The sequence below is a fragment of the Hyaena hyaena genome, unplaced genomic scaffold (assembly GCF_003009895.1).
Source record: "Hyaena hyaena isolate Hyena2069 unplaced genomic scaffold, ASM300989v1 scaffold_378, whole genome shotgun sequence".
In the NCBI taxonomy this organism is placed as follows: domain Eukaryota; kingdom Metazoa; phylum Chordata; class Mammalia; order Carnivora; family Hyaenidae; genus Hyaena; species Hyaena hyaena.
In genome coordinates, this window is record NW_024081009.1 from 269,195 (window position 1) to 290,360 (window position 21,166).

The 21,166-nt window shown below is 39.6% G+C and overlaps 1 protein-coding gene across 2 annotated transcripts in view; it reads right to left on the reverse strand.

Moving 5' to 3' along the window:
* EFCAB3 (EF-hand calcium binding domain 3) overlaps window positions 1-21,166 on the reverse strand; it is a 122,509-nt gene that overhangs the window by 45,924 nt on the left and 55,419 nt on the right. For both annotated transcript variants that reach the window (XM_039250638.1, XM_039250639.1), the window contains 11 exons: window positions 20,606-20,659; window positions 19,829-19,933; window positions 18,092-18,145; window positions 16,628-16,732; window positions 14,861-14,914; window positions 14,156-14,260; window positions 13,620-13,673; window positions 12,225-12,329; window positions 6,035-6,088; window positions 4,853-4,957; window positions 705-758 (listed from right to left, as the gene is read on the reverse strand). In XM_039250638.1, the coding sequence (XP_039106569.1) occupies window positions 705-758; window positions 4,853-4,957; window positions 6,035-6,088; window positions 12,225-12,329; window positions 13,620-13,673; window positions 14,156-14,260; window positions 14,861-14,914; window positions 16,628-16,732; window positions 18,092-18,145; window positions 19,829-19,933; window positions 20,606-20,659 (849 nt within the window). The remainder of the gene's footprint in view (window positions 1-704; window positions 759-4,852; window positions 4,958-6,034; window positions 6,089-12,224; window positions 12,330-13,619; window positions 13,674-14,155; window positions 14,261-14,860; window positions 14,915-16,627; window positions 16,733-18,091; window positions 18,146-19,828; window positions 19,934-20,605; window positions 20,660-21,166) is intronic.

Consider the following 21,166-nt stretch of genomic DNA (forward strand, 5'->3'; position numbering starts at 1 on the left):
CAGAGAGCATGAGTAAATGGGGGAGGGTCAGAGAGAGAGAGAGAGAGAGAAAGAGAGAGAGAATCCCAAGCAGGCTCTATGCTGTCAGTGCAGAACCTGACTTGGCTTGAACCCATGAATTGTCAGATCATGATCAATAAGTAAAATTTTAATATTAATAAGAAAACAGAGGGGCACCTGGGTGTCTCAGTCAGTTAAGTGTCCGACTTTGGCTCAGGTCATGATCTCATGGTTCGTGGGTTCAAGCCCCGCGTCAGACTCTGTGCTGACAGCTAGCTCAGAGCCTGGAGCCTGTCTTCGGATTCTGTATCTCCCTCTCTCTCTGACCCTCCCCTGCTCACGCTGTCTCTGTCTCTCTCAAAGATAAATAAAACATTAAAAAATAAAAAAAAAAAAGAAAATGGAAAAGTACTTTGAAAGTATGACTTTAAAGCTAAATGCACAAAAATTGTGTGTGTATAAGGAAATAAAATTGGGGGTGAGAAAAATTATAGATTATCATTGGGTGATATAATTAAGAATTATTAAAATTTTCTTTTCTCATTCTTTCATTTTTTCATTATAGAAACTTTTGATAATGAAAAACAGAACTTTCCTATAATGAATATGTATTACTTTTATAACCAAAAAAAGTCACATGTAAAAATAGAAGCATAGCACCAGATTATCCATTTTTATAAACTGAATCATAAATTTCCACTCACGTTTAAACTTCTTCAGGCCCTTCATTATCAAATGCACTCTAACCTCTCCATTTCCTGTAAAACATTTGAATCAGATACAGAGGGAGTCACATAAAAACTCATAAAAACTGATAAAAGTTGTGATTAAAATGACACAGTAGGCTGGAACTTCATCCATGAGTTAGAATAACAAGAGAAACTGGTTTGCTTGGGACTTGCATTCAGTTTTCCCTCCCGTGAGTATGATGGAAGAAAGGAAAACTCTTCAGTGAGACAGATCCCTCTTCAATACAGCTCCTCTTTTCCATGTTTTGAGGTCTGACACTCCAAAGGTGACAGGTGGAAAAGGGATATTATAAAAAGAACCAGGGCTCAAATCTGGCGGCATCTTCTCCAAACTCAGATCGATGACATTTTAGAAACAAAGATATGAAGAGAATATGTTGGCCAAGTGCATGGACTTGGAATAGGGAGAGAAGGAGCTGCTATGGGGTTTCTCCTAACAAGCACTTCTCGAGAACGAACACAGGTGAGGTGGTGAACTTGTCCTCTTGAGGATACAGAGTGTGCTTCTCTGGCTGGAACCACCTTCCTGTACATGTTCAGCTTAGGGTCTTCTCCAGGAACACCCAGTCTTGGCTAAATCCTCCCCTTAGCACCCTGTGCATACACATAGCACCTTTTTTGTAGGTGACGAAAATGTTCTAGGGGTGCTTGGATGGCTCAGTTGGTTAAGCGTCCAACTTCAGTTCAGGTCTGGTCTCACCGTTTGTGAGTCTGAGCCCTGCGTTGGCCTCTGTGCTGACAGCTCAGAGCCTGGAGCCTGCTTCAGATTCTGTGTCTCCCTCTCTCTCTGTCCCTTCCCCACTCGTACTCTGTCTCTCTCTCTCTCTAAAATAAATAAACATTAAAAAAAAATTTTTTTAAATGTTCTAGAATGACTGTGGTGATAGCTGCCCATATCTGTGAATACTAAAAACCCTCGAATTATTTAATGGATAAACTGTTTGGTATGTGAACTATATTTCAATAGGCTGCTAAAAATTTTGATTTGAGAAAAAGGAATGGGGCACCTGGGTGGTTTATTCAGTTAGATATCTGACTCTTGATTTTGGCTCAGGTGATGATCTCACAGTTTGTGGGTTTGAGCCCCACATCGGGCTCTGTGCTGACAGCTCAGAGCCTGGAGCTGCTTTGGATTCTGTGTGTCCCTCTCTCTCCATCCCTCCCCTGTTCATGCTCTGTTCTCTCTCTCTCTCAAAAGTAAACAGGCATTAAAATTTTTTTAAATAAATAAAAAATTAAAATTAAAAAAATAAAGGGATACACCCCTATCTAAAATAAACATGAGGAAGGTAGACTGGAGAACATATATTAGATATAATACAGAATGTATCTCTTGAAACCAATATTACACTATATGTTAACTAACTAGAATTTAAGTAAGAATTTGACAAGGAAAAAGAATAAAGTTTGCAAGGACAAAAAATAAAAAATAAAAAAAGAGATTGTACCTATGATGGAGGGAAGGAGCAAGGAATGGAAACAGGAGGTAAAAGGGAAAATAATAAAATGAAACACAAAGAGTCTTTCCGTGGGACCAATAATGATAGTGTGCCATCCTGAGGAGTCTGATTAGCTCAGCCCTGTGCATCTTATGTTAAAGAAAAAGTCCACTCTTACCCACAAAAGATGCTTAAGGTACTAGTGGGAAAGGAAGAGATATTTAACAGGCAGCTGGAAACACAATGGTGACAAAAAATAATTCCGGGAACAAAGGTTTTCAAACATTTTGGTCTCAGGGCATCTTTAAATTCTTAAAACTTTTTGACAACCTCCAAGAGGTTTATGTGGGTTATCATTATTAGGTGGGTTATAATTACCATAAGTTATTAAAACTGAGAAATTTAAAAAATGTTAAAATTTTTTTAATGTTTATTAATTTTTGAGAGACAGAATGTGAGCGGGGGAGGGGCTGAGAAAGAGGGAGACATAGAAACTGAAGCAGGCTCCAGTCTCTGAGCTGTCAGCACATGAGATCATGACCTGAGCCGAAGTTGGATGCTTAACCGACTGAGCCACCAGGCACCCTTAAAAAATATTTTAAAATAGCAATAATAAATCCAGTACACATTAACATACTTTTAAATGAAAAATATATATCATTTGAAAATGAAAAATTAAAGCATTAACATTTAGTGGGAAAGGCAGTGTTACTGACTGTTTGTGTCCCCCCCACCCCCACCCCAACCCTCCTAATTCATATATTAAAATCCTATCGGGGCACCTGGGTGGCTCAATTGGTTAAGCATCCGACTTAGGCTCAGGTCATGATCTCACAGTCTGTGAGGTCTGTGAGTTCAAGCCCCGCATCAGGCTCTTGTGCTGACAGCTCAGAGCCTGGAGCCTCCTTCAGATTCTGTATCTCCTTCTCTCTCTGCCCCTACCCCTTACACTCTTGTCTCTCTCTCAAAAATAAATAAACATTAAAAAAAATCCTATCAGCAACGTGATGGTATTAGGAGGCAGGCTTCTGGGGAGGTGATTAAAATAGGATGAGACCATGAAGGCAGACCTTCACGGGATTAGTGCCCACATGGGTCAGGAGAGAGCCTGCTGATCTGTGCTCTCTGCCCTGTGAGGATACCATGAGAAATTGACAATCTGCAGCCCAGAGTGTTCTCACCGGAACTCAGCCGTGCTGGCACCCTGATCCCAGGACTTCTGGCCGCAGAACTGTGAGAAATAAATTTCTGTTGTTCATAAGCCACCCAGTCTATGGTATTTTTGTTACAGCAGCCTGAGCTAAAATAGCATTGTTTTACATTTTTGCAAATCTCTTTAATGTCTGGCTTAATAGTAGACAGCTGGGATTCTCAGACTGTTTCTGCATTTACTTTGCTGTGATATGCTTTTTTGGTTGAAGAAAATCTGGCTTCATAGAGTTAGGTAGTCAGAAAAGAAATATTTTCATAGGTTTTTCAGATATATTGCGTGGATATGTTATGTAGCTTATTAAAAAAGCTACTGTATGCTTGTGAGTGAATGAGAATGATAAAGACAAATAATGTTTTAGTGTTGTTTTAAAAATAGTTTCTGGGGTGCCTGGGTGGCTCAGTCAGTTAAATGTCTGACTTTGGCTCAGGTCATGATCTCATGAGTTCATGGGTTTGAGTCTGGCATTGGGCTCTGAGCTGTCAGCAGATTCAGATTCTGCTTCAGATTCTGCTAGAGACTGCTTCAGATTCTGTGTCTCCCTCTTTCTCTTTGCCTTTTCTTTCCCTGCTTGTGCTCTGCCTCTCTCTCTCTCTATCTCTCTCTCTCAAAAATAAATAAACATTAAAAATTGTATTTTAAAAAGCGTCAGATCATTTAAAAAAAAAGTTTCGAACTAATGGACCTACCAAAAGAGAGGGGTGTCCCTGGACTGTAATTTGAGAGCTACTGTCATGGAGAGTTGGTGACTAAAGCAACCATCAAGAAGCCATATAACCAAGGGAGGGAAGGAGCTAAAACTGAGAAGACGGAAATAAACCCTCGATTGTTCCCATGCGGGGAATCTTGAATAAGTGAAGCTGGTAAAGGAAGTCATTAGTGATTTTGGATTCTGGGGGCTATTTCGGTAGAGTCACGGCTATATGAGTGAGGAAGCCAACTGCAAGGATTCAAAGAATGTGAAGCAAGGAAGCAGAAGTGGCTTCTTATAGACAATTAAAAAGAGGGTTGAGAAAAGAATGAGGGGGTGGATGATCATAATTATCAGGCAGAAGAGCCAGGTAAAGGTTGATCTTTAAAAGGGATGGGGGAAAAATAAATTAAAAAAATAAAAGGCTTGGGGGAGGGGCATCTGGGTGTCTCAGTTGGTTAAATGTCCAATTCTTGATCTTGGTTCAGGTCATGATCTTGGCTTAGGTCCTGAGGTTATGGGCTTAGGTCCCTTAGGTTATGGGCTTGAGCCCCGAGCTGGGCTCTGTGAGTTAACAGTGTAGAGACTGCTTGGGATTCTTTCTCCCCCACCCCCTCCTCCTCCCTTGATCGCTGTCTTTCTCTTTCTCTCTCTCTCAAAATCAATAAACTTAAAAAAAAAGAGAGAGAAGGATCATTTCTGAGGATTTTATATACAGGATAACAAAGACACACTTCTGGGAAGACAAGAGAATTTTTCTCACCTTTAATTGTCAAATGAGGCATCAGCGACTTCTTGTCATCTTCTTTGAGCTCAATCCCCTTACTTGCTAGAAAGGTATCTAAGTCCTGGAGAGCAATCACCTCTCCTTAGAAAAATAAAGAAATAATTTATGTAAATATTATAGAACTATTTATAAAGGATCAAAATTGCTATCTGTACTTATAGGTACTATTGCTCACGAATACCCAGAATTAACAGGTCAGAAAAAAGTCCTGTGTCTTTAATTCTGGCGGCTACAAAACGGAAAGTACACCATGGGTCAGGAGTTGACTGGTGAGTTATTGCAAAATCCATAGCAAATTAAGCTACATATAAGGATTTGGCTTTATTTTTACCCGTTCTCCTACCCTGCTTGAAAATTCAGTGTTTTTCTATAGACCAGTCTTAAACATTTTATTTTCATTTAAAAATATTTGCTTGTAGTTTCTCTGATCACTATGCATTCCAAGAATTTTATTCATCTCAACAAAGAAGTAATTTTTTCTCATTCATTGTAAAAATAATGCAGCAAAATTAAAGATTGATATAAAAAGGGAAAACTATGTTTCTGCTACCCTACCACAAAAACCATGTGTAGTTTTTCATATGCCATTTCTGGCCTCTGCCAATAATGCTGTACTTTTACTATGTGGAAATCTAATATCCACACCATTCTGTATTCTGTTTTTCCAACCTAATATTATGTCATTAACATATTTCCAAGTTACCATGTAATCTTTACAGTTAACATTTCAACACATGATATCTCAGTGGCCTAACAGGCCATAGTATATGTAGTTATTCCTATACTGTTAGATATTTATGCTGTTTCAAATTTCTCTGAAGGTCTTTGGGTAGAGATTTTTTTTCTCTTTTTGTTCAGCTAAATTATTGCCAGAGGATAAATTTCTGGGAGTGTGGTTTGTGGGGAAAAGGAATAGTTCTTTGGCTCTTGATATCTACTACTATGGTGAAGAACTCTTTTGGGAAAAACTACTGAGAATATTATGGGAATTGGTATGTAAATATACATTACATACTGTTCATCCAAGTTCAGAAGCATCCATAAAAGTACACATATGAAAGCAGTGAAACATATGTGAAGGGGAAATATTTTTCTCCACCAATAACAAAATATGAAGATGTTATTTACAATATCCTTTTGTCATAGCTTGGAACTTACTCTTTATGCAACTGATGGCATTCAGCAAATCATTCAGACCAATTGTTCTATCATCTGTAAGGCAAGGGCAATAAACTTCAGAATCAGATAAGCTGGTGTAACTGAGACGCACAAAATTTATGATACATAAGTTCTGAAACTATGAAGACCGTGAGAATTCAGTAACGTTTTCCTAAATTTTCCTTAGGATTTTATGGACTTAACCTCAGAGATAACAGTGTTATCTTAGAAATGAAGAAAGCTTTCAATCTGTAATAAATCATTCTTATATCTTCTTTTTTCTTTGCTTTAGAGACCACTAGAGTAAGATTAAACTAAGAAGTGATTGGTTACAGTAAGGATGGGGGAAAGGACAAATGAACCTGATCCTGAGTATTTTTTAAAATTTAGTCAGTTAATCAACAGATATTTAAGGGGGTACCTTCTGTGTGCCAGGCACTTTGCTAGGCTTTGGGGGGGTACAAAAGTAAACCAGCTGGCAGAGTTCTTGCTGTCAAGGAGTGGACGTACAATCTCACAGAGGGAAACGGACAATTGGCATATAAACAAATAAACAAAAAGGATCATTTGAATTACTGTTATAATATCATCGAAATAAAATAGGGTTATATAATAAAGAATAGTGGTGGGATTGCTTTTGACAGGGAAGTCAGAGATGGTCTCTCTGAGGACTATTCAGACTTCAAGCTGAATGACAGGAAGAAGATAGCCATATAAAGAAAGAGGGGAGGAAAGTTCCAAGTAGAAAAACAGCAGGAGGGACAACCCTAAGTTGGGCATGAATTTGATGTGATTGAGAGGCAGAGAAAAGGCTGGTGTGCATGGGCCAAATCACGCAGGGCGCTGTAGGCCCCCATGATAAAGGTGGGGTTTTATTCCGGTTGCAATGGAAGGTCATTGGAGGCCTTGGAGAAAGGAGAGTAATTTAACCAGATTTTAGCTTTCAAAAGATCACTCTGGCTGCTGTGCACGGGAACTGGAGGAATGGGGACTAGACAGGAGACTGTTTCAGTGGTCCAGGAAAGAGATGCTAGTGGCGTCAGCAGTGGAGGTGGTGATAAATGGATGAATCCTGGACATATTTTCCATGTGGAGCCTAGATTTAAATGTGGGATGTAAGGGAAAGGACAAATCAAGGAAGGGAAACTATTTGTTCCCTTCTCTGACCCTCCTTACCCTCCTTCTCAATCAACAAGGTAGATGGGATGTCATTACTAGAAAGACTCAAGCCTTTTTAGGGGAATTAATCAATATTTCATTAAATTAGTGATGCCTTTTGGACACCCAAGTAGAGATATCAAGTAGCTAGTTTGAGATATCATTCCTGACTTAGGATGGTTGAGCTGGACATATAAATTTGCTTTTCTCAGCTTAAAGAAGTTATCTGACCCAATGAGACTGGATGCAATCCCCTAGGAAGAAGGTGTAGATTAAGAAAAAAAAAAAACAGCCAAGGGTTTATCCCTGGACCCTTCATTATTTAGAGATCTTGCAGGGGAAAAAGAGTCAGAAACTGAAAAGAAGCTCCCAGTAAGGACAGAAAAAAATTAGGTGAGTATGGGGCTTCAAAAGTCTGGAGAAAAAAATGTTTCAACAAAGATGAGTTAGTCACTATGTCAAATGCTGATGAGATACCAAGTAAAATAACAGAGACTTGAGCATGAATCTTGGCAAGAGAGAGAGGTCACTGATGATTGTGAGCTGGTCTGGTTCCATGGTAGGGAATGAGGCTCAAGGGTGAATGGGCATGAGGAAGAGGAGACAGAGTCACAGCAAGTGGTAGGGATTTTTTTGAGGTATAGTTGACACACATTGTTCTATTAGTTTCAGGTGTACACAGAGATCTGACAAGGTTATACATTATGCTATGCTCACAAGTGTAGCTGCTACGATCAGTCACCAGACAACACTAAGTAATGTGCCCCTAGGAGGCAATTTACATTTTATGGAATGGGAGGTTCTTCAGGCATTCCTACATTGTGTTATGGCAGAAATATCTGCGTGGTAAATAAACTGTAAAGATAAATGTCAGAGGGTGGGTAATGAAATAGAGTTTTGGGAGATGATGAGGTATAAGGTGAGGACAAGGTCTAGGTCATCACCATGTGAGTAGCAGTTAAGGGGACAGGAGTGAAAGATGAGTGAAATTAAAGAAGTCAAGGAACAGGAGGTCAGGGTGTTTAGACAGGTGACTTATAACAGGAGTTAATTAAGATTTAATCAAGATTTCTTAACCTGGGGTTTATGGACCCTCTAATGATAGAATTCAGGGAGTCCTTGAGCTTGAATGGGAAAAAAGTACAGTGGACCCTTGAACAATATGGGTTTGAACAGCACTTATACATGGACACTTTTGGTAAATACAGTATAGTACTGTAAATGTATTTTTCTTCAATATGATTTTTTTAAAAATTTTTTAGTGTTTTATTTATTTCTAGGAGACAGAGAGACAGCGTGAGCTGGGGAGGGTCAGAGAGAGAGGGAGTCACAGACTGAAACAGGCTCCAGGCTCTGAGCTGGCAGTCAGCACAGAGCTTGACGCGGGGCTCGAATCCACGAACCGCGAGATCATGACCTAAGCGAAAGTCGGACGCTTAACCAACTAAGCCATCCAGGCGCCCCTTCAATATGATTTTTTTAAATTAAGTAAGTTCCACACCCAATGTGGGGCTTGAACTCATGACCCTGAGATCAAGAGTTACATGCTCTACTGACTCAGCCAGCCAGGCACACCAATCTTCCTTATGATTTCTTGATAACAATTTATTTTCTCTAGCTTATTTTATTGTAAGAATATAGTATATAATACATATAGCCTGTAAAATATTTGCTAATTGACTTAAGTTATTGGTAAGGCTTCCAGTCAACAGTAGGCTATTAGTAGTTAAGTTCTGACTGCACAGGGGGCTGGTGCATTTTCTTTGATTATTAATTAGGCAACAAACCACAGTCATAGTAGTAAAGCCTATGACTTTGCTATGAGTACAAATCACTGACATTTTGGATATTATATGGTACCTCTTGCAAATATATTGAAAAGTTACGCTCATCAGTACTTTATTTATTATTATTAAAAATGTTTTAAAATGTTTATTTAGTTTTGAGAGAGAGACAGAGTGAATAGGGGAGGGACAGAGAGAGAGGGAGACACAGAATCCGAAACAGGTTCCAGGCTCTGAGCTGTCAGCAAAAAGCTCAATCTGGGGCTTGGACCTTTGAACTGCAAGATCATAACCTGAGCCAAAGTCAGACGCTTAAAGTACTGAGCCACCCAGGTGGCCCCTTTGTATACACATATTTTTTTGAGAGAGAGGGTGCAAATGAGTGAGGGGACAGAGAGGGAGAGAGAGAGAATCCCACAACGGGCAGAGACAGAGACAAAGAGGGAAGTGGGGTTCACCCAAAGCAGGGCTTGAGCTCACCCCACATGGGATTCAAACTCACAGACTGTGAGACAATGACCTGAGCTGGAGTCAGATGCTTAACTGACTGAGTGCCCTACTCATCACTACTTTAAAATTCTAATTAATTATTAGATCTACTACTAGAACTTGTTAAATGTGTTATTAGGTACTAATAATTGGTATCTTTAATGTTTTGATAAGTTGATACAGTTTCTTCATAATCTTACCTATTTTATTTTATGCATTTAAAAATATTATACTCCAAAGTGATCCATTCCTCTGACTGACAAAGGAGTCTATGGCACAGTAGAGTCAAAAGCCCTGATCTGTGTGCATGAAAGATATGGAAGTTGCCAAGAACAAGGACAGGAGTAGTGAAGGAGGAAGACAGTGAGCCCAGTGCTATTTCTTATAAAATGCTCTGGTTGCATCTCACCTATTTATTTATATAAAGGTCGTAATCAGTAAACAAACATTTATTCAATTAGGACTTATATTTTCATAAATGGCAAAATTAATGCATAGGTCATAGAATTTCCTTTTCTTCTTTCTCCTGTTCTTCTCCAGCATCTCCTCCCTCTTCCCCGCCACCTTCACCACCACCTTCATCGTGACTAACATTTGCTGAGTCTTCTAGACACGGCATTAAGTACTTTGCAGGTTTTATCTATATTGATTTCAGAGAAAGAAGTGACCCTAGAGAATTATTTAGTTCAACTTCCCATTTAACATAGGAAGACACTAACATTCAGTAGTGTTAGGGGCGCCTGGGTGGCTTAGTCGGTTAAGCGTCCGACTTTGCTTAGGTCATGATCTCGCGGTTCGTGGGTTCGAGCCCCGCGTCGGGCTCTGTGCTGACTGCCAGCTCGGAGCCTGGAGCCTATTTCAGAGTCTCTGTCTCCCTCTCTCTCTGACCCTCCCCTGCTCACGCTGTCTCTCTCTCTCTCCTAGAAATAAATAATAAAAAAAAATAAAAACATTAAAAAAAAAAAACATTCAGTAGGGTTAAATTATTTGTCAGCAATTTAGTGGGAGAACAGGGACCAGGGCTCAGCACAAAGAAAAGCTGTACTACAGATGAGGCCTATTGGCTAGATTCACCAGGGGAAAAGGGAAGGCCCTCTCCACCCTCCCATAGATACTGCTACATGACTTCTTTTAAAAAATTTTTTTTTAATTTTTTTTTTTTTGAGAGAGAGAGAGAGAGAGAGAGAGATACAGAACCTGAAACAGGCTCCAGGCTCTGAGCTAGTTGTCAGCACAGAGCCTGATGTGGAGCTTGAACCAACGAACTGTGAGATCATGACTTGAGCTGAAGTCAGACGCTTAACCATCTGAGCCACCCAGGCACCCCCAGATATGTGACTTTTCTAAGACCATATATAGCAAAGGCAAATGCTTACCTGTCAGTGAGTCCCTTTCCTCATATCCTCTCCAAAACTAGATATTATCAATCTTGCTAATTTTTGCCTGCCCAATGAGTGAAAATAATACTGTATTTTGTTTTATTTGTATTTTTATGATTATTGGTGAGGTCAGACATCTTTTCATATGTTACTGGGGAATTATAGTGCTCTTTTATGAATTATCTGTTTGTATATTTAACTATTTTTCTGCTTTCAGTACGTTTTTTATTGATATGTGGGGGCTTTTTCTACCATTGGGGTACTAGCTCTTTGTCTTGCAATCATTCTCATCTAATTCATCATTTGATTTCTTTTTTTTTTTTACAAATAGTTTATTGTCAAATTAGTTTCCAAATTCATCATTTGATTTCTGACTTTGTTAATTTTCCCCTGAAATATTCCCTTATGAACATGTTCCCTTACAGAAAAAATTTTTAATGTTTACTTATTTTTGAGAGAGAGAGAGAAAGAGGGAAAAAGAGAAAGACAGAGCATGAGTTGAGGAGGGGCAGAGAAAGAGAGGGAGACACAGGATCTGAAGAAGGCTCCAGGCTCTGAGCTGTCAGCACAGAGCCCAACACAGGGTTCAAACTCCAGAACAGTGAGATCATGACCTGGGCCCAAGTCGGATGCTTAACCAACGAGCCACTCAGGTGCCCCGAACGCGTTCCACTATAAATGAGGTAAAAAAAATTCACTTTTCTTTCAGTGACTTGTATGTGTAGCATTACAGGCATGACTGACTTTTACAATAGTATCCCCAACATATATAGTTTAAAAATTTATTTATTTATTGAGACAGAGAGAGAGAGAGAGAAAGAATGAGAGAGCACGCAATGTGAGCAGGAGAGGGGCAGAGAGAGAAGGTGAGAGAGAATCTCAAGGAGGCTCTGTACTGTCAGCACAGAACCCAACTTGGGTCTTGATCCCATGAACCGTGAAATCATGACATGTAAGCTCATATCAAGAGTCAGATGCTCAGGGCGCCTGAATGGCTCAGTTGGTTGAGTATTCGACTTCGGCTCAGGTCATGATCTCATGGTTTAGAGTTTGAGGCCTGCATTGGGCTTGCTGCTATTTTAGATCCTCTGTCCTCCTCTCTCTCTGCCCCTCCCCTGCTTATGCTTTCTCTCTCAAAAAGTAAATAAAGCATTAAGAAAAATAAAGAGTCAGACGCTCAACCTACTGAGCCACCCAGGCGCTCCTGCAACATAGCTTTTAAAAAAGCATTTTTGGAGACACTGTTCCTAATGAGTCAAGATTAAGTTTTTCTACTTACATTTACTTTGTTAAATACAAAAAAGGAAGGCTGCCTTCAGCAGTTCTGATAGAAGGGTGCAATATTTCTTTGAAGGGCATAATGATACCTGTAATACTCACCGTCAATTGACACTTTGGTCATTAGTTCCTCGAGTTCCTCATCATTCAGTCTAATTCCCATGTCTCCCACAAGGGATTTCACTTTTTCCAGTCTGACCCTTGGTCCTTAGGAAAGAAGGGCATGAAATAAGAACATGAATATTGATGCTTAAGAGTGAAAATGCTAATCATGGTCATGCATCATAAACCCCAATGGAGGATAAGGCAAAAGAGCACGAAGAAACTATTAACATATATCTCTCCCTAGACTTAGATATTTCTGTTGAAAGTAGGAAAAAATTGAGAAAGATAACCATTGAGACAAAGGTGGACAGTAAACGTATTTACCTTTATGGAAACTGATGAGATTGATGGGGGGTAGGAGGACTCTCACTTTTTTAAAAAATTGGGATACAACTGACACACAACATTATATCAGTTTCAGATGTACAACATAGTAATTTAGTATTTGTATCTATCACAGGGTGATCACCACAATAAGTCTTATTAACATCCATCACCATGCAGAGTCACACATTTTTTTTCTTGTGGTGAGAACTTTAAAAATCCATCTCTTAGCAATTTTCAAAGAAACAATATGGTATTATAACTATAATCACCATGCTGTACATTATATACCCATGACCTGACTTATAATTCTTTGCAGAATTTTTAAAAATGTTTATTTATTTATTCTTAGGGAGGGAAGGGGAGAGGGAGAGAGAGAGAATGTGCACAAGCAGCAGAGAGGCAGAAAAAAAAAGAGGGAGAGAGACAATCCCCAGATCTCATGAATGGAAACTGTGAGATCGTGACCAGAGCTGTAATCAAGAGTCAGATGCTTAACTGACTAAGCCACCCAGGTGTCCCTTGACTTAAAATTATTTTATCAGTGTTCTAAGTGGTAGAATTGGACAGTTTTCTTGTAGTATTTGGTGTTTTAAAAATAATTTCTGATTAAAAATAAAAAAAAATTGTTTACAACAGAATTAGTATAAAGGGTAGAGATAGGATATTTTCCTTAATACCCGTACAGTGGACATGGCTTCAGTTTTCCAAGAGAGGTGAACAGAGAGGAACAGGCCAGTCTACTCATGGTTCAAACAGCAGCCGGTCTGTACAGTCCTAGCTGTACAATAGGCCTCATCTGTAGTACAGCTTTTCTTTGTGCTGAGGCCTGGTCCCTGTTCTCCCACTAAATTGCTGACAAATAATTTAACCCTACCGAATGTTAGCTAGAACTCAGTGTTAGAATTTCCATCCTGAAATGTCAATGCACCCAAAGAAAAATGGGAAGTTATCAGTCCAAAACAATGGATTAAAAAATTGGCAGGAAGCAAAGTTGGAACATTTAAAGGCAAATGCTGAACATGAGGAATTTATTTTTACTTGCGCTCTCACGTGTTTCTCACTTACCCTCGAGTGCTTTCACACCTTTTAGCAATCTCTTCTTATATACTTTTCCATCAGCTGCAAGACAAGACACGGTTAAGAATACAGGTTAAATGAAGGGAAGATTAACAAATACAGCACAAAGACAATCCAACATCCATAATCTCAGGGGGGGAAATGCTTCAGATTTCTTCAGGATTTTATTTTATTTTGCCCTCAAGGAAGCATGAAATCAAAGATAAGGCTTTCGCTGATATAAATCTACCTACTGGTTGAATTAAAAACAGCCTTTATCTCCTTATTTCTCCCCCTTTCCTCTGGTTTCCCTCATTTCCTTGGTCAGGATTTAAGTGAAGCTGTGATAATTTAGCCTTGGTGATGAAGATTAGTAAAAGATGTTGCCAATTTTCAATATTAAAGTGTAAGTGTAAGAACAGGATTTCTTCTTTGGGGACACCAAGTTTTCTAAATGGGTTTTACTAGACATATGCATAAGTGATTTCAGCGGTTTTCATAATAAGCCCATTAATCCAAGTTTCAAAGATGTGCTAAATGCTCACCATGAATGGGCAGAGTCTTCAGCAGCTCCCCATTCTCCTCATCAGTGAGTACTAGTCCCATTTTCCTTAGCACACTGTTCAGATTCCCGACATTAACCTTTTCTCCTTTGGAAAGATGAGAAATGCTCACACGTAAGAATTTTAGGAATGGACGAATGATTTCAAATTATAGAGAAGCTTGCCTATGCGGCATAGGCTTACTTAGAAGAGGAAACTGACAGTGAAACTTGCTAACCTGTGTAGATTTAGAGTGCATGTGGGCGAATGGATTATGTTCAGTAATAGAATTTATACTTTTAATTCAAGCAAAAGAAAAGTAGATACAATCCCAGATAAGTCAAATGCCATTGTATTTCTTGAATAACGGGGTCTTTTGACACCTACTTCCTGGTTGTCCTACAAAAACTTCACCTTGAGACTGAACAGTGATCACCTCTATTTCGGTGGTTTGAACAATGGTAAAGTGGAAAACATTCTTGGTCCAAACTCCATATAAGTAGGTCTACACAGGAAAAATCCCAAATCAAACAGTAAGATTATAAAGCAAACATTTAACCCTTAAATTTGTAGGGGGAGGGGCAGGTCAACTTCACATGTCAGTGATAGCTGAAGAGAAAACTACTGTTTTAAAAGCATCTTTTTCCCCCCTATAAAGCAGTAAGGTCTGAGTTAACAATGAATTCGCTTTTTACCACTACTTCTTACCTGTAAAAGCTTTTGCGTCATCCATCACCACATTCAAATCGGCCATTTTATTCTCTGTAAAAAAAGGCAATTCAGACATAGACTAACTCTTAGACACAGAAAAATGATATGAAGAATTTAAGTCATATAAAGGGTTCAAATTCAGCCATTTTTTCATAATTTTCCTTAGTAACTTTTTAAACTCAAAATAAACAGAGAGAGATCAAAATGTTAAAGTGAACATCCTTCTAATTAATACCACCGGGTAAAAAGTATCCAATGACCCTTAACACAGAGATTAAGCAGGTTTAATAATACAGTTGGTTCTTGAACAACGTGGGAGGTAGGGGTGTTGATCCGCTTACAAAGTTGAAAATCCATGTGTAACTTCTGACTCCTCAAAAATTACTAACAGCCTACCATTGACCTCTAGCCTTACCGATAACATAAAATGTCAATTAACACATGTTTTATATGTTATATGTGTTCTTTACTGTATGTTTACAATAAAGAAAGGTAGGGAAAGGAAAATGTTAATAAAGAAGTCTAAAAAAATCTGTACATAAGTGGATCCACACAGTCAAATCCATGTTGTTCAAGGATCAGCTGTAATTCCTTCTAATAGGACTCTCCCTTCCTTCAGACCCAATAAGGAAGCATATTTCAGGAGACAACATGGAATTTGAAGCCTAGATGTCATTTATTTACATAAGCAGCTGACCGTTAAGCCCTGACAGAATGCTGTCTTCCCACTCTGGAAATTTTGCTTACATTCCCCGCCTCCACCCCTCAGGACAGTAAGCTGTTTGAGAGCAGAGATTATGCTTTAATTTCCTTTGTTCTACCACGTATAAACTGTACACTCTCTAGTTCAGTGTTTTGCATCTAGTTTTGTGCTAGCTAAATATATGATTAAATTCCAGTGGTACAGTAATCACACTGTTGGATTAGAGAAAAAATTATTTTGTCCTTTTTTCTTTTTAAATGGCCTCAAAACACTCAGACCTTTTTGGGTAGGAAGCATTTTAAGGGCCCCTAGCTAACATGTGGGGACAATGTCACAACGAAATGATTTATAGTGATTTTTTTCATGATGAGAAGAGGCGCCAGACAAAATAATGGATACTTACTCAGGGAGAGGGAATATTAAACTACGAGGTGGGCTCAAGCTGTTTTCTACATTTAAGGCCAGCTACAGGTAGGGGTAGCAAAGATGTTTGCTGGTGACAGTGGCCTTAGCCCCACCTGCCAATCGTTAGTTGAGAATAGAACCCTGAATGAGGGAAGAAGAATAATGTGTTTATTTGGGTGTGGCATGTGCTGGCTGTGCTGGAAGATGTGCTGTCTGGCTCACTTACAAGTTGTTTTGCATCAGGTTTTTAATGGGAAGCCACTGCCTCTGCGTTTGAATTTAAGAGCCCTCTAATTCAGGAGATTTTAGCTGGGCTCTTACCCCTTAGCAAACTCTTTCTAATGAATTCTACTGCCTTTGCCTCTGTGACATTTGTATCCAGATAAATGGGTCTTATTCAGTCATTAATGAAACTACCTTCTTTAACAAAAGGTATACATGGAAAGGAAGGAAGATGTATGAAAGAAATATAGCAAAATAATAACATCTGTTAACTCTAGCCAGCGGATACACAAGTATTTGTTATAGTGTTTGTTTTCTGCTTTGATAGGTGTTTGAAATCTTTCATACGTTTTTCAAAGGGATTAAACAATAGGTTTGCCTTCAGAAGCCCTCAGATAGAAGCCCTAAGGTGCAGTGGTATCTGAAGTACTTACTCTCAGTCGGCAGGTGTTTCAGTAAGTCCTGGTGATCCTCTTTCTCAAGCTGAATTCCCATGCTCTTTATAAGGGGGTCCAGGTTACCGATACTGACTCTTTTCCCTTAGGAAAGAAGAGGATGTAAATAATATAAGTAAGTCCAAGAAGTAGAAGATGCTAGCTTTGAATGTGTATGCACCATAAGTGAAGAGTGAAACATGAGCCATTTAAATGAACCCAGATAGTGTTGGAGCTGAGAAGAGAAAATGCTCCCTCAGCACTGTGCTATAACATTTTTTAAAATATTTTATTTATTTCAGAGAGAGAGAGAGACAGCATGAGCAGGGGAGGGTCAGAGAGAGGGGGAGACACAGAATCGGAAACAGGCTCCAGGCTCAGAGCTGTCAGCACAGAGCCTGACGTGGGGCTCGAACTCACAAACCGTGAGATCATGACCTGAGCCGAATTCGGATGCTTAACCGACTGAGCCACCCAGGCGCCCCACTGTGCTATAACTTTTAATTGAAATAATCATGGGGGTGCCTGGGTGGCTCAGTTGGTTAAGCATCCGACTTCAGCTCAGGTCATGATCTCACGGTTTGTCAGTTCAAGCTCTACATCGGGCTCTGTGTTGATGGCTAGGAGCCTGGAGCCTGCTTCCGATTCTGTGTCTTCCTCTCTCTCTATCCCCACCTCCCATGCTCTGTCTCTCTCTGTCTCTCAAAAATGAATAAATGTTAAAAATTTTTGAAAAAGAAATATTCATGGATGAAAAGAAGAATTAGATAAGTGATGAATTGTGATAATCAATGTAAATGAAATCAGAATCTCAAACTTCCTGCATATTATTAAGAATAACTTCATGTAGTTATACCTAAAGAAGAGTGGTAGGTTATGAGCATAAGTTCAATGTCATTAAACCAGTAGAATAATGGAATAGCATGAGTGTAATCAGAAATTTAAAAAGGCAGAGGCGCCTGTGGCTCAGTTGGTTAAACATATGACTCTTTTTTTTTTAAATTTATTTCTAGAAGAGAGAGAGAGAGAGACAGTGTGAGCAGGGGAGGGTCAGAGAGAGAGGGAGTGACAGACTCTGAATCAGGCTCCAGGCTCTGAGCTGGCAGTCAGCACAGAGCCCGATGCGGGGCTCGAAACCCCAAACCGCGAGATCATGACCTGAGCCGAAGTTGGACGCTTAACCAACTGAGCCACCCAGGCGCTCCAGCATCTGACTCTTGATCTCTGCTCAGGTCATGATCTCACAGTCCACGGAAATGAGCTTCATGTCAGGCTCTGCGCTGACAGTGTGGAGCCTGCTTGGAATTTTCTCTCTCTCTTTCTCTCTCTCTCTCTGTCCCTCTCCAGCTCCTGCTCTCTCTCTCCCTCTCAAAATAAATAAGTAAACTTAAAAAAAAAAAGGAATAAGAAAAAAAGCAAATGCAAAACATAATAAATTTTAGCTGCTGTTCTCCTCATTCTTACCTTTGAGAGGTTTCACACTATTCAGTAATCTTTTCTTGTACACCTTTCCATCTCCTGTGGGAGAGGGTAAAGTTCAAGTCAAAAGAAAAGGGATAAGGAATTATATAACTTCATAAGACATTTGATATGATTCATCAAGAAATTTATTCTCTCTCATCCTCAAATAATAATAAAAGGAATGCCCTCAATGTGCTCAATCTATTTCCTCAGTGGAACCTATGACAGTAGCTGATGCAGGCTGCGAATACACCCATATATGTGCTTCTTTCTTCTTAGTTTTCTTTAACTTTCATGCTTCTGCCTTTCTCCCTTTTCCCTGCCAATGCTCTAGGCCCGCAAGGGATTCCTCTATGTGTAGCCTGAATGATAGAGCCTAGAAAAGGATTTTATTAAAAATAGTCATCAACCCAAACAGTAGGATAAAACAATATTTCAATAAATTTTGTTCTTTAAACAAACTGTTTTCATAAATGGAGAGGAAATGCAACAGGGTCGGAGAACAAGGGACATCTGCCAGCCCCACCCATCTCCACAGGTGCTGTCTGTCCCAAAGGGCCCCTTCCTGTGGCGGGAGCGTCTGCGGTGTTGACAGACTCCACAGAGCCTGCCTGCCTGGCAAGTATATGCAGGCATCGCCATGATCGCCCATCTGCTTCTCTGTGCGTCTGACCTGCTCTCTCAGAGCCGATATCCCAATTCTCGCATCCAAGTACTAAACAGGCCCGACCCTGCTTAGCTTCCGAGATCAGACGAGATTGGGCGCGTTCAGGGTGGTATGGCCGTAGACCCCGATATCCCAATTCTCATAATCAGCTCCTTGAGAACAATCTGGGGGAATGCGAGGCACGGTGAGCGGCCACAGCCTTAGGTGTGTGTGAGGAGAATACAGATGGGCGTCGGGCATTTGCTGCCCACAGTGCTGCTTCTGCCATCAAGGGGTACTAGCCCCCTCGGTGATGTGTAGGCTCGCTCTTGCTTCAGGGACAAGTGGGGACAGGAGCTATGGAGTGTGTGTACTGGAAGAAGGTCTACATGGAGGTCCTTGAGACTGGGCAGGAGACACAGGCTGAGCACAGGCTGGCCTCTTGGGTCTCTACGGGCGAGTACGTGCAGGTGCCCAAGAGGCGGAATTTTTGAGGGACTGACTGGTTGGACGACTGACCAATCAGATTCAGATAGTAACAGTCCCAGCACATGGCCCTGGAGGTGACCTGCTCTCAGGTGTTTATCATTTAGTTGCTGGATTATGGGGAGACGGGAAGGCACATTCAGGGGGGCCATGGAGAGTTCAGCTGTGTAGCATTTAAAATATTTAGTGGGGAGGGGAGTGCGCCTGTGTTGCTCAGTCACTAAAACATCTGACTTTTGATTTTGGCTCATGGTTCCTGGGATCGATCCCTGTATCAGGCTCTGTACTGACAGTGTGGAATGTGCTTGGGATTCTCTCTCTGTCTCTCTCTCTCTCTTTCTCTTTCTGCCTTTCCTCATTCACTCCCTCAAAATAAATAAATAAACTTAAAAAAGTTAAAAAAATATTTAGCAAGGGCCCATTGACTTGTATATTTTTCACTTATAAATTAATCATTTCCTAACTAAAACACAAGTGATGAGAATGGGGTTTCTTATGTCTGGACTGCATTTTCCTTAGGGGGTTTCTTAGGGAATTAGACAGTTCTCACCCAGAAGCCCACAGTGCCACGTTTCCCTGAACTCCATGGTGGTGTGCTACATACTCACCAGAGACTGGAAGAGTTTCTGACAGCATCAACTCCTCTTTTTCAGTGATCTCAATTCCCATGTTTCCCAGTACATTTTTTAAGTCACTGGCTTCTGCCTTTTCTCCTTTGAATAGATAGGAATCATTTCGTGTGAAAATATTAAGAAATCTAATTCTTCTTCATTATGAAAAACATAATATAGTATAGCATTATTTCTAACTGTAGGATGAAGTTGAAATACACAAGCTGACTCCACTTATGCAGAGTAATTGTAAAATTCAACATCTGAAAAGTTTCTTTTATCAAAATAAGAAGACAACTCTTCTATTCTGTGTGTGGATCAATATAGCATGGAGTAACATGGGGGCAGTATGATGGTATATGGACTGAACATAATTATACTGGTAAATAATAGCTCTGATATTGCTTCATGACTTGAGTTATGGGGCTGACTGTTCCTAGTGACCATATTTCCTGATGCAAAAACTTCACATTGAGATTTACTGTGTTCACCTATATTTTGATTCTCTAAACACTGGAGAAATAAACACTGACCAAAATATTGAACAAGTTAATACTTCTTTTTGAAAGTGCCCACACTCTTCCTAAATCTCTAAGAATCTAGGTTATTGGCAATAAGATAAAATCATCAATAAATAAGTAAAAGAACAAAGCATACTTACTGATGATGGCTAGAGAGTACTGCTCTACTGCTCAAGTACTGCTTTAAAAGGGTAATTCTCTACAAGGCATCAAGATCTCAACTTTATGGTATCTTACACAAGTTCTCACTCACCTGTAAAAGCACTGGCTGCTTCCATCAACACATCCAAGTCAACCTTTTCATCTTCTGTAGGAAAAATCAGAATTTAGAATCAGATGAAGATAATGAGACTTGAAAAATGACATATGTCTTTTCTTTAAGATTAAAAAAATTTTTAAGCATACTCTATACCCAGTGTGGGGCTTGAACTCACAAACCCAAGCTCAAGAGTTGCATGATCTACCAACTGAGCCAGCCAGGTGCCCCTATATAAAATTCTTAAATAAAGATTTAGTATATGGAATCTCAATAATTTTTCATGTTTTGTTCTAAAAGTTTTATTATATTTTCTTTTTTAAAAAGATTTTATTTAAAATGTTTATTTATTTTTAAATGTTTATTTATTTATTTGAGGGAGGGAGGGAGGGGAGGGCAGAGAGGGAGGGAGATAGAGAATCCCAAGTAGGCTCTGCACTGTCAGCCTGATGTGGGGCTTAAACTCACGAACCATGAGCCGAGATCAAGAGTTGGATGCTTTGGTTTTGGGTTTTTTTTTTTTTTTTTTTTTTTTTTTTTTTTTTTTTTTTTTTTTTT